This window comes from Chenopodium album, chromosome 16, assembly GCF_948465745.1.
Source record: "Chenopodium album chromosome 16, dcCheAlbu1.1, whole genome shotgun sequence".
NCBI lineage: Eukaryota > Viridiplantae > Streptophyta > Magnoliopsida > Caryophyllales > Amaranthaceae > Chenopodium > Chenopodium album.
Genome location: NC_137849.1, coordinates 48,097,317 through 48,109,411, shown reverse-complemented (window position 1 = coordinate 48,109,411; position 12,095 = coordinate 48,097,317). Strand labels below are relative to the sequence as shown.

Here is a 12,095-nt window from a genome sequence, read left to right as displayed (position 1 = left end):
TACTATATATATGAACATTCATAGCTTGTGTCTATACATATTTATATCGTATAAAAAATCTATTACGCTTTATTTGTAATTGTGTATGCTTTTTAACAAAATCTCGTCATATTTATATATAGCAGTGGCGTATCCAGGATTTCCAAATAGTGGGTTCGGAATCAGAAAAAAAAAGGAACGCGAATACATTAATTAAATATTCAGTACATTAGTTCAAATTTCGGATTACAAATGGATTACACTTAGAAAAATGAAAAAAAAAATAATAAATTAAAAAAAAAACCTACAAAAGCATTCTTCGAGTTTTCATACTTTGGAAGCGTATCAATACATCATCATCACTAACTCTAGCAAATAAGTCTCTCTCAAGAAAAGTGACTAAACTATCATTCAATAATTGATCGCCCATACTATTCCGCAACTTATTTTTTACATAAGTCATTGATGAAAACACTCGTTCCACACTTGCAGTCGCCACCGGAAGGATCAATGCTAGTCGTATAAGCAAGCAAACCAATTTGTAAGAATTATGCTTATTTGTTTCAACAAGCACCATAGAAAGCTCATTAATATCCTTCAAGTCTCCAAACCTTGCATCTTTGCGCATATCATCAATAAAAAATCCAAGTTCATGACGAAGTGCAGTCATTGTCATATCATTAGTTGGAAATTCATTGGGATATAGCTCAGCAAGTCTCATCAACTTTTGCTTATCAAATGCCGCAAATGAATTGACCGGATTTAAGCATGATATACAAATAAGCAACTCCATATTTTCCTCATCAAATCTATTATTGAGCTCTTGGAGTTGTAAATCAATGACACTTATAAACATTTCTACCCGAAATCGGTGGAGATTAGAAACTTTGGCAAAGAAGCGTTTCGATCTTCCACGAGGAACATACATATCATCCATAGCAGGTACTTCCACATTATACTTATCACAAAAAGAAATTACAAGATGTAAAAAGTCTTCCCACCCATGGTCCCTCATATTTTGCAATCGCTCCTTAGTTAATGTTACAAATGCCATGGCATTAACAATATCTTGGTCCCCTCTTTGCAAAGCTTGGCACAGTTTATCAGTTTGGCCAAATATTTCAGACATCAAATGTATCATGAAAACAAATTCAAATGATTCAAATGTAGACATAATAGTGATAGCCTTCACACGATCATCCTTATAAATCTTATTTGATCCAACCTTCTCAAGAACTTTAACAATAGTAGAATACAATGAGGTAACATTTGAAACAGTTTTATAATGTGACCCCCACCTAGTATCACCAGGCCTACCTAAACCAAGTTCTTGGTTTAAACCTTGCCCACTTTCAATTTCTCCTAGATCTAATGCTTCCAGAACATGTTGAGATTGAATTTCTCTTATCATTTCCTTTCTCTTACAAGAAACACCAATAATATTCAACAAAATAGCAAGTTGATCAAATAACCAAATGCAATCATCATTATCCTTAGCAACAGCAACAAGGGTTAATTGAAGTTGGTGAGCAAAGCAATGAATATAATAAGCTTGTTTTGTTTCATTCATGATCAAAGTCTTGAGGCCATTTATCTCACCCCTCATATTACTAGCACCGTCATAACCTTGTCTACGAACTCTAGACAAACTCAAAGAATGCTCCATAAGCAAAGACTCAATTGCACTCTTTAGTGACAAAGCAGTGGTATCCTTTACATGTACAATTCCAAGAAACCTCTCAGTTATCTTCCCTTTTTTATTGACATAACGTAAACAAAGGGCCATTTGTTCCTTTTGAGATATATCACTAGATTCATCAGCTAGTATCCCAAAATAATCATCCCCAATATCATCAATGAGAAGTTTAGTGGTTTCTTTGGCACAAGAGTTAATGAGGTCCTTTTGAATTAAAGGAGAAGTCATTTGATTATTTCCAGGAGCATTACTAAGAACAACCTTTGCAACATCACTATTATTTTCTGCAAGCCATGTTAAGAGTGCAAGAAAATTACCCCTATTCCAAGATTCTTCACTTTCATCATGCCCACGACAAGCTAAACCTTGACTTAAAAGAAACTTAATGCATTTCAAAGAATAAGTCAATCGAGATTTGTATTGAAGTTTAGCTTCCGAGGAGTAAGTGCAAAAAGATTCAGCAACAGATGTCTTTGGGTTAGTGAAATTTTTATATTTCTCATTAGCTTCATTATGTAAACTACCAATACCACCTACATGAACATCAAATCTACCAATCTTATTCCATCCTCTAAACCCCCCTTTAACAAAGTTATCATTAACAGCCATATGAGTATCTTTATCCCTGAAGAGATAGCACACAAAACAGAAAGCTGCATCCTTCTCAACACTATATTCAAGCCAATCATATTTATCAAACCAAGCAACATTAAAGCGGCGCATACCTCCTATTTGTCTTCGAGGGAAATTATGTGTTCGTGGAGCACAACGTTTCATTGTAATATAACCTCTCCTCACAGCATCTTGATCATTAAGAGGATACTCCAAAATTGGAATTCTCTTCCCAGGGTCATGTGGAAGAAGATCAACATCATAAATGCGAGTATCATCAGTTTCAACATTAGCATTTGGATTGTTCTCCCTTTGACAAGTTTGAGGTGTGCTCTCAGGAGTCTCAGGGGTTGGAATGGAAGCAGCCACAGGAATTGCATCATCGTTCGGAGACTCAATATCATCTTCTTCTATAAGAGGATCCCTTGAACTAGGTGAAGAACAAGCAGATGATTTTTGTGACTTCCCCACACGTTTCCAAAAAGACTCTAAACTCATTTGCAAACTGAAATCAAACAACAATCATACAATAAATTAACTACATCAAACAATCATCAATTTATCAATTATAAACCCCACAAAGGCACAAATTATATTTATCAAACAATCATCAATTTATCAATTATAAACCCCACAAATTATATTTATCAAACAATCATCAATTTATCAATTATAAACCCCACAAATTATATTTATCAAACAATCATCAATTTATCAATTATAAACCCCAACAATCTAAGTATTCAATATTTCAATCAATAAATCAATTATAATTTATAAACACCACAAATTTACAATCTAATTAAATGAATTAACATTTAAGTATTGAACTATATAGAATTGTACTTGTAGAATACCTAAAAAAAAGTAGAATTGTAGAAATGTAGAATACCTTACTCAGTTGCCTCGCTGCCGTCGCTGGAGTCGCTGCCTCGCTGGGCTGTTGCCGACTTGCCGCCTGTTGGGAAGGTGGTGGAGCCGTGGGTGGAGGAGGAGGAGCCGTAAGTGGTGTCGGCGTGCTGGAGAGGAGTGGTGGAGCCGTGGAGGTGAGGAGACGAGGAGAGCTGGAGAGGCAGAGAGGTGAGTTAGGGTTTTCGAATTTGGGGGAAATAATTTGGGAGTGAATCAGTGAATGACTGAACTGCTGAATAAAAAAAAATTACAGAATAAAAAAAAAAAAGGGTTATGGCAGGGTTTGAACCCGTGCCTTCTTAATAAGAGGGGAAGTAAAGGCGCGCAAGGCAAAACACCACTAGGCTGCACATTGTTTTGTTGATATTTAGTGTAAAGATATTGTATTTAACCTTTTTTCGTTTTTTTTTTTTAAAAAAAAAAAACTTTTAATTTTTTTTCAAAAATTCAGTGGGTTCAATGAACCCACTTGAACCCAACCTGTATCCGCCCCTGATATATAGGTTATGGATGTAGAAATCTCTGCACATGCCCTTTAATTTACCACATAAATCTAGAAGACTCACAAACAAGCATTGAATCTAATATCATCAACAACGTAACTTTTGGCCAATTAGTCAACGTGCTAGAATTATCTAGAAACCCCAAGACCTAAAAAATTGAGTTTATACTCTTTATAGAACTACACTAGACCCAAAACATTTGATTTGATTACCTTGAAAAAAAATTTGAAGGTAGCTCAATCAGGTGTCTGAATTTTTTATTTATACAGATAAGATAACTAACTATGATATATATAGTCGATAATAGTGAATTAATTATATTAGTGTAAATTCAACAAATCGGGTAATTATGAGCTATGACTCTTATATCGAGAATACTGACAACGATTGTCATTCTTTTCATTGTTTTTATTTAATTATTGTTTCTAACATTTTTTATATCGAGCTAATTTAAAGGAAAATTTGACATTTGCTACCAGGAAAAGGACCCTACTTCACATTTACTACCGCTTTAATTTTTTATTTTACTTTGCTACCACCTAAATTAAAAATCACTATCCGATGTCTTACACCGTTACTATTTCCGTTAGTGGCGCCCAACCACTCTCCAGCCACCACTCCTTCCCTAGCCACCTTCAGCCACCACCCCTACCCACCTCAGCAGCAACCCCCTCCCCCATCCCCACCCTCGGCCAGTGCCCCAGACACTCTTAGACGCGCCGGCCGACCCACCTCATCCCATTCCTGCCACCCCTATTCTCTCCCTTCCCCGAAACCAACACCCAATCACCCGCAAATTAGCCACCAACCCTCACACCCACCAATCAGCCACAAATCGGCCACAAATCGACCACAAATCGGCGCGAAGGAGTTCTCCAGCCACCCAAAACCACCAATCAGCCACAAATTAAATCGCAAACCGCCGCGCGAAGGAGTTCCCTAGCCACCCAATCAGCCACCAACCCTCACGAGAAAACCAATCAGCCACAAATCGGCGCGAACGAGTTCTCCAGCCACCCAACACCACCAATTAAATCGCAATCCTGGGAAACCCGATCCCAGCCCCATTCCAACCGGTCTGGGTTTGGCGGTTTTGGTGGGTGGTGGTGGTCTAGGTTCGTGGGTTTCAGTGGGTTTGTGGGTGGTGGTGTTTTGGGTATAGGGCTTTCGGTGGTGGTGGTCTGGGTTTGGGGGTTAGGGTGGTGTCGTGGTGGTGGTATGGGGCGTCGTCGGGTTTGGGGTTTACGATGGTGTCGGTGGTGGTGGTCTAGGGGTTCAACAGCGTCAGGGGAACGTTTGGGCGCCGGCAGGGGGGGGGAAGGTGGCTGTTTGGTGGTTTCGGTGGCTATTTGGGGATTTTTGTTTTTTAATTGTTTTTTTTTAAAATAAACTAAATTATTATTTAATGAAATATTAGACCCCATTTAATGGAACTTTAACGGATTTCGTTAAGTGACAGTGATTTTTAACAAACTCTGATTTAGATGGTAGCAAAGTAAAATAAAAAAATTAAAGCGGTAGTAAATATGAAGTAGAGTCCTTTTATTGATAATAAATGTGAAAATTTCCTTTTATTAATTAATCTATAATGTTTAACATTCTAGGTTTCATTCATTCTAGGTTTCAATACATGTGAAAGTATGAGCAATATTTCAGTGATTAAAATTAGGATTAAATCGAGTACAATAAGCGCTTTATCTCTTATAAGAAACTACGCCGTTAACTAACCACTACCCAACTAACCCAAGTTCGATTGACAACATACAATAGTATGATGGAGTCCACGAGTATGGAGTATCATCATCAACACAACAAAACCGTCCCTTACCCCGACACTTGTTAAACTTTGCACTAATCAAAACAATTTATTACTAGGCTAAATATTCTCCTAATTTTTATTTACATTTTTTTTATTCTTACATAAATTCCATAAACATTTCTTTCTTTCATTCCTTCAAATTCTCTCTCTTCAAAATCCCAATTAAAACTGTAAAAACACGATTAAAATGAGTTTAGTAGACATAATTACAAGAGTAGACGCCATTTGCAACAAGTACGACAAGTACGACGTCGACAAACGCCGCGAATTCGAAGTTTCCGGCGAAGATGCTTTCGCTCGTTTTTACTCCGAATTTCAGTCAAACATCGACACTGCCGTCGGAAAATCCGACGCCGCTTCTTCCGAGAAAAATAGGGCTTCTGCTGTCGCTCTTTTTGCCGAAGTTAGACGAATTAAGGCTCGTTTGCTTGAGGAACTTCCCAAATTACACAAATTAGCTTATAAAAAGGTTAATTTTCTCTCTCCTTTGACCTAATTTTGACTACCCATGAATTCCGCAATCATTTCCTTATTCCTCTGTTTTTTTATTTTTATTTTTTTCATGATTGATTTGTTTTGTTCGTATTATTGTGCGATAGTTGCTTTCTATGATTTGTTTTTGATGTAATTTAAAGATAATTAGTTGTACTAAGAAAGGGCCAAATATTAAATTGAAGGAATTATACAAAGATACAAACTTTCGGGAAATTAAGCCTTTTTTAGAAACTATGTATCGAATTACAGAACAAGTTTAATTTTTTCAGTTAATCAAAGGGATGATCTGTTGTAAATTGATCGAATTATTGCAGTATGAGGTTTGGTTTGAGTTTACTGATTTTACCACAAAAAAAAAAAAAAAAAAAAAAAAAAAAAAAAAAAAAAAAAAAAAAATTACTAAGACTGAAGTTGGTTCAGATTATTTTGGAAGTAGTGGGTAATTGTGATTGGTGAGTGACAACTTGTTTTAAACAATTTAAGGTTGTTGCATTACTTTTCACGATTGAATTATGAGTTTGTTTTTGTTTATTGTTACTTCGAGTCAGGTACCTGTGTCCGACATAATTTGACTATTTTGTGCGATTAACATGGCTTATTATTTTGGTAATGTAAAATGAGTATACTTGTAGAGTTGTAGTAGATCTTAGTATGGAACTTGTGGAAAATACAAAAGTAAAGGCAATAATAGAGAGTATTTTGGAACTGATGAATCAGTGGGGTGGTTGCTATTTTTTTACTTATATTGTGTTAGGTTTTTTTTTCATTAGTTTAGATGATGATTTATAGGTGAAAGGACTTTCGAGGGAGGAGCTTGAAGCTCGTAATGATTTAGTGTCTGCTCTGAAAGAGAGGATTGAGTCAATACCGGATGGCACTCAAGGTGTACCCAAGCAAACTGGTGGATGGACCGCTTCGACTTCAATGACAGCTATTAAAATAGACACTCATTCAGGTAGTCATCTAATCATGTATGTAGCTGAAGCTGTTTTGCTAAAGATTACTACGGGGGTTGTTTCCTTTATGATCAGGAATAATAACTTCCAGGGTGCCCCTATAATAGTTTTATGATTTTTTTAAATTTTAAGTTTGTAAGCTTTAACTTTGAAGATAGAAATGGTGTGATACGACACTTAAATTATAACAGTAGATATTTCCAGTGTTATGATTGTGCTGAAGCTTTCTTTTGCTAAATTGGTGTAGAGGCTTGGACTCGTGCTGGGTATTTTGAACAGAGTGAGGAGTCTTCTAAGTTTCAGCAGGAGTATGAATTGCGGAAAATGAAGCAGGCAAGTCTTGCCTTCTGCTGATCTTTATTAAAGATACCATCGCATTCTCCCCATTCTTGATGATTCAAGTATCCGCTTCCAAACTTGTGCTCTTGTGTGTTAGAATCTATTGTTTGTATAGGGAGCCAGTGATATTATTTGGAACTGATGTGATATGATGTGGTTTCATGGGAAGGAACGAGGTCAGTAAGAAATGTGTGTGTGTGTGTGTCAGTGTGTGTGAGTGTGTGAGGGAGAGGGGGGGGGGGGAAGGGGGACAAATTATGGCTGTCTAGATATGTTTCTGATATATAGCTCAAACATTGTAGAATATAGTGCTGTGCTAATGGTAGGATGAAATATTGAAATATTTCCTGTGGATCACTATTTTTCAATACAGTATTACAGTTTGTAAATCTAATGTGGTTGTAGTTATGACTTTCCTGATGATTTGGCTAATGTACATTTATCCACAGATTCTTTGTTTGATAACTTTTCTAGTTTTTACAGGATGAAGGTTTAGATTATATTGCTGAAGGACTGGACACTCTGAAAGATATGGCCCAAGCTATGAATGAGGTTTGCTGGCGATATAATTCGTTGAGACCTTTAAAATAATCAGAAACTAGAAGTAAATTGAGTTATGTAATGTGCAGGAAATAGATAGACAAGAGCCACTTATGGATGAAATGGATAAGAAGGTAAATGTTTGATGCCTTCAGACTTCATTCTATCCTGCAATTCTTGTGAATCAGAATAGTTTCTTGTATTCTGATGTTCTTTATTAGGTTTACCAGGTTTACCACTGACCTAGTCTCTAGAAAAAAATAGCCAATTAACGTGATAGTTAGTATGCAGTTGATGCAGTGAATGGTGAATTATAACATCATACGTGCCTTGTGTAGTTATGCTATGTGTTCTCTAATAACGGGTAATTCCCAGTTTCTCTTCTTGAGAAACAAATTATGTATCTCATGGGGTTAATTTTGTACTTTCGCCTAGAAAATTAAGGGTAAAAGCGTCATTTTGAAAATTTGTCTAATTTCAACTTAACAGAAATTAACGACAAGTTGACGGAGTATGCTACCCTCCTTCACTCATTTACAGCTGCCCATAGTCTCATTTACTCCTGCCCATTTGAAGGGCATCTTCAATGGAGTTTCAAAAGCTCAAAGGCTACTTCAATGGAGGAAGATGATACCTTACCCTTAGGGGTTGATCTTGCCCCTTTTTTCTCTCCTTTATATTAGGGTTTTCATTTAATTCGGCGGCTTCGCCGCCGATAATGGCGGTGTTGGTGGGGGATGCGTGAGGATGAAAGCTCTAGCTCCATTAATGGAGCTTGGTTGAGAAAAAGAGGAAGAAGAAGAATAGCATGATTGTATTGTTAGGCTGCTGACCGTGGTGTTGTTTGAGCAAATATGCCGCCGACGAGGAAGGTTTGTAGTGTTGATTTGAAGACAGCTACGTTGTAACAGAGAACTTAGATCTGGAAAAAGGCCTTTCATTGTTGTTGAATTCGACACTTAACACCGTGACTAACTGTACACATAAGCTATTTTAGAAATATTACAGTCAGCAAATTTATGCATTAAATATTATTATTTATCAATTTCCAATGCAAAAAAATTTCAGAAATGCCATTAGAGATACAAACTTTGTTTCTCAAGAAGAGAAACTGGGGTGCCCCCTCTAATAACCTAACATCTTAGCCTGTTGCACCGCTTCTTGCTATAATTATGATCTCATTTTCAATTACCGTTGCAGTATATAGATGTTTGGACTTCTATGTTCTTTAGCTTTGCTCATGTTTCTCAATGTTATTATTAATTATGGTCCTGTTTTTGGCTTTATTCTAGGCTGACAGAGCAACATCTGACCTCAAAAATACCAATGTGAGACTCAAGGACACTCTGACCCAGGTATGTTGGGCATGTTGGCTGCCTATTGTGGACATAATTGGTGGGTTCAGTTGTTCTAGAAGTTAAACTATGTCTCGTGTCATCCTTAAATTTGATGAATAACAAGTGTACTTCTCTATAATTATGTATTTATTTATTTATTTATTTATTTATGATCATCATCAGCTGAGGTCCAGTCGCAACTTCTGCCTCGACATCATACTCTTGTGTATAATTTTGGGAATAGCAGCCTACTTGTATAAGTGAGTTCCTCTCTTATCTTGATTAGAACTTTGTTTGCTTATCATGCTGTCGGTTTCATAATTGTTCGAATTGTATTGTTTTTAAATATAGTCTGGTCAAGTTTTACTCCTGTACGAAACAGCCTTGGAAGGCTTAGTGCATAGTGCACATGGGAGAAGAGTGGAGTAGTGGGTAGGGAAAGGGAAGAATGGAATGGAATAGTTTACCTGATCGGTAAGAAGAAAAAATTTCGATATGCAATTAGACACTTTATTACTAGTGAATTTCACATTTTGCTGACAAAAGTTGTCCCTTGTTCTAATTTTGGATCCTTTGGAGTAATGATTCTGAGTATGACCAACTTCTAAATTTCTAATAATCTCTGTGATTAATATGAGTAACCACCTCTTCCTAAATCTTCTTTCAAGTGGTTGCTTTTGCTGTAGGGTGATAAGTCTTTGTTAGAGAATAAGGAGGGAAAACGAATATAGATGGCAGAATATGTTGTTCTAAAGGTGTTGGGGATGGATAAGTTTAGGTGTTGGCCTTTGCTTTGGTGGGGCTTATGATTGTCTTCTCTTTCAAATTTTCAATAAATTCCGTTGAAGTAACATTGTCTTTTTCCATGTCTCATCCCTTGTTTTTCTATGATGGATTTTGACAATTTGACATATATATGCACCAATTTTATAGGGAGGGGGTTTATTTTTTATTTTTTAAAAAGTGCTAATTTATGGGCTCTGATATCTTAATTTGAGGTATCCTTTTCTCTACGTCCGGGTTTGAGTTTTTTTTGGAATGATTTTCCCTTTACATCAATTGGCCCCCATTATGCATCATTGGGGTCTGGGCAATGCTCGGTGGACAGGATTATGCCTTGGTGACATAGAAGTGAAATCTCTTCCTCTTGTCACACGTATATTTTGTTGCAATTGCTAAATTTCCTACCCCACATTATTGGAAGCATAAGAGAATATTTTAAGTATGCGTGTCTGATTGGAGGTGACGTTAATGATATTAAATTCGAAGTATGTATGTAATTTGTATAAAATGTTCATGCCAATGTTCATGATTTTACTTTTCTTACCATAATATCTCCATTTCTTCGTAAATTTTCAATATCAAAAGAAAGATATGTGTTCAAACTTTTGGATGAAACTTGTTTTGTAAAATCAGAGGCAGAGTACCATGTTTATCCTTAGATTGCGACATGCAAACTTTAATGAACATATTCATTGGCTGGACTGGTTGATGAGATTGGTAGTATCTACAGATATTGTATGTTCTTTATATGTAGCTGTAGCTGACGAATCTGACATTTGAATGCAGTGCGCTGAAGTGAGTTTGATGCTATCAGATGTTCGTACTTGACTATTCATACCACCAGCTTTTCTATTATAGACAATGCATGTTGATGCCATGCACACAGTATATATCATCTCCTTTCTATTGTATAAAAATGCGCACACTTGTATATTCAGTATAGGTTTGAGTTTACTGGGAATCTGGGATTAAATACTGAGAATAAGTGAATAACTTCGTCTTAGCTTTAACTCATGTACATACTTCAGGAGTAGAGTATGGTTTACGTGAAAGTTCTTAGAATTAGGGTTTTTCTTAGTGATTTACGGGATGTGGTTGTAAACTTGTTTCGAGGTTGCTTTTTAAAATTTGCTTGCTCTTATGCTATGTTCTGTTTTCAGTTTCAAATTGGTTCGAATCTTGGCATTTCAATATGTTACTGCAGTTATATATAATCCATGAAGTAGTTCCAACCTATACCATGTCACCAGTGTTAGTCCCATACCTGTGAGGTGTGAACGTAGACAAAGATGACGTATTGATATCTCAGTTTCTCACAGTAGAATAATAGAAGTGATAATCCCTTGTCTATATTTTTTGGACCTCTTTACAATTTATTTCACTAAAAAGAATAAAAAATCATATATGGAGTAGAACATAAATTAATGTCAAAATTTTGTTCTTGTCATTATGAGATTATGAGAACCACATATCAAATTATCTTTTTTCCCAACAAGAGTTTGCTCTATTTGACATATTTGGTTAATTGGTTTTAACTTGAGGAGAGTAGACAAATTTTTTTTCCTTTAACTATTGGTTGACTTTTCCTCTATCCTGAATTACAAAAATTTATTTATAAGAAATTACAAAAATTCTTTGTCAAAAAAAGAAAAAAATGTACAAAAATTCATTTATAAGAAATTGCTGAATATGTGATTATGTCAAAACTTAATTTAAACTTTATTTGAATTATACTATCTAAAATTATTATGTATCAAATAAGTCGAATTTATAAGGATGAGTTAGAGCCCTTTCACTTCATCTTAATTTCAGTTCAGTTTAATTCAGTTCAACTCCAATCAGTTCAGTTCAGTTCAGTTCCTAATTTTCTTCTCTCATAAAATATTCATTTCAACTCTATTCAGTTCAATTCAAATATAATCAGTTTAGTTTAGTTCAGTTCAGCTCCAATCAGTTCAATTCAGCTCAGTTTATGTAAACAGGCCCTTAGTTGAGTTTTGTCAATGGTTCTACGACTCTATCCAAATACATTTTGTATCATAATCAAATTTTGTGCATCTTATTAGTGAGTATATCTCTCAAATTAACCTAATTTTTTTAAGGAAAAAGATTAGGGCTGCATAT

General features: G+C 35.7%; 2 protein-coding genes across 2 annotated transcripts; one reads left to right on the top strand and one right to left on the bottom strand.

Annotated features, from left to right (window-relative positions):
• Positions 1-283: 283 nt before the first annotated feature.
• Positions 284-3,307, bottom strand: LOC145584467 (uncharacterized). The gene is made up of 2 exons (XM_081641305.1): positions 3,180-3,307; positions 284-2,792 (listed from the first exon to the last, which is right to left on the bottom strand). Exon 2 carries the CDS (start codon positions 2,783-2,785, stop codon positions 284-286), a length of 2,502 nt encoding a protein of 833 aa, XP_081497431.1. The 5' UTR covers positions 2,786-2,792; positions 3,180-3,307.
• Positions 3,308-5,456: 2,149 nt separating this feature from the next.
• Positions 5,457-11,132, top strand: LOC145585734 (syntaxin-71-like). Its single transcript, XM_081642445.1, has 8 exons — positions 5,457-5,990; positions 6,806-6,971; positions 7,220-7,305; positions 7,795-7,863; positions 7,941-7,985; positions 9,144-9,206; positions 9,372-9,448; positions 10,758-11,132. Exons 1-8 carry the CDS (start codon positions 5,709-5,711, stop codon positions 10,768-10,770), a joined length of 801 nt encoding a protein of 266 aa, XP_081498571.1. The 5' UTR covers positions 5,457-5,708; the 3' UTR covers positions 10,771-11,132.
• The last annotated feature ends 963 nt before the right edge of the window (positions 11,133-12,095 follow it).

Bases quoted from the DNA above. Each gene is read 5' to 3' on its own strand.
- LOC145584467 (XM_081641305.1), bottom strand. From the start codon at position 2,785: ATGAGTTTAGAGTCTTTTTGGAAACGTGTGGGGAAGTCACAAAAATCA.
- LOC145585734 (XM_081642445.1), top strand. From the start codon at position 5,709: ATGAGTTTAGTAGACATAATTACAAGAGTAGACGCCATTTGCAACAAG. The intron at 7,864-7,940 runs GTTTGCTGGCGA...TGTAATGTGCAG, and splicing joins TGGCCCAAGCTATGAATGAG to GAAATAGATAGACAAGAGCC. The intron at 7,986-9,143 runs GTAAATGTTTGA...GCTTTATTCTAG, and splicing joins TGGATGAAATGGATAAGAAG to GCTGACAGAGCAACATCTGA.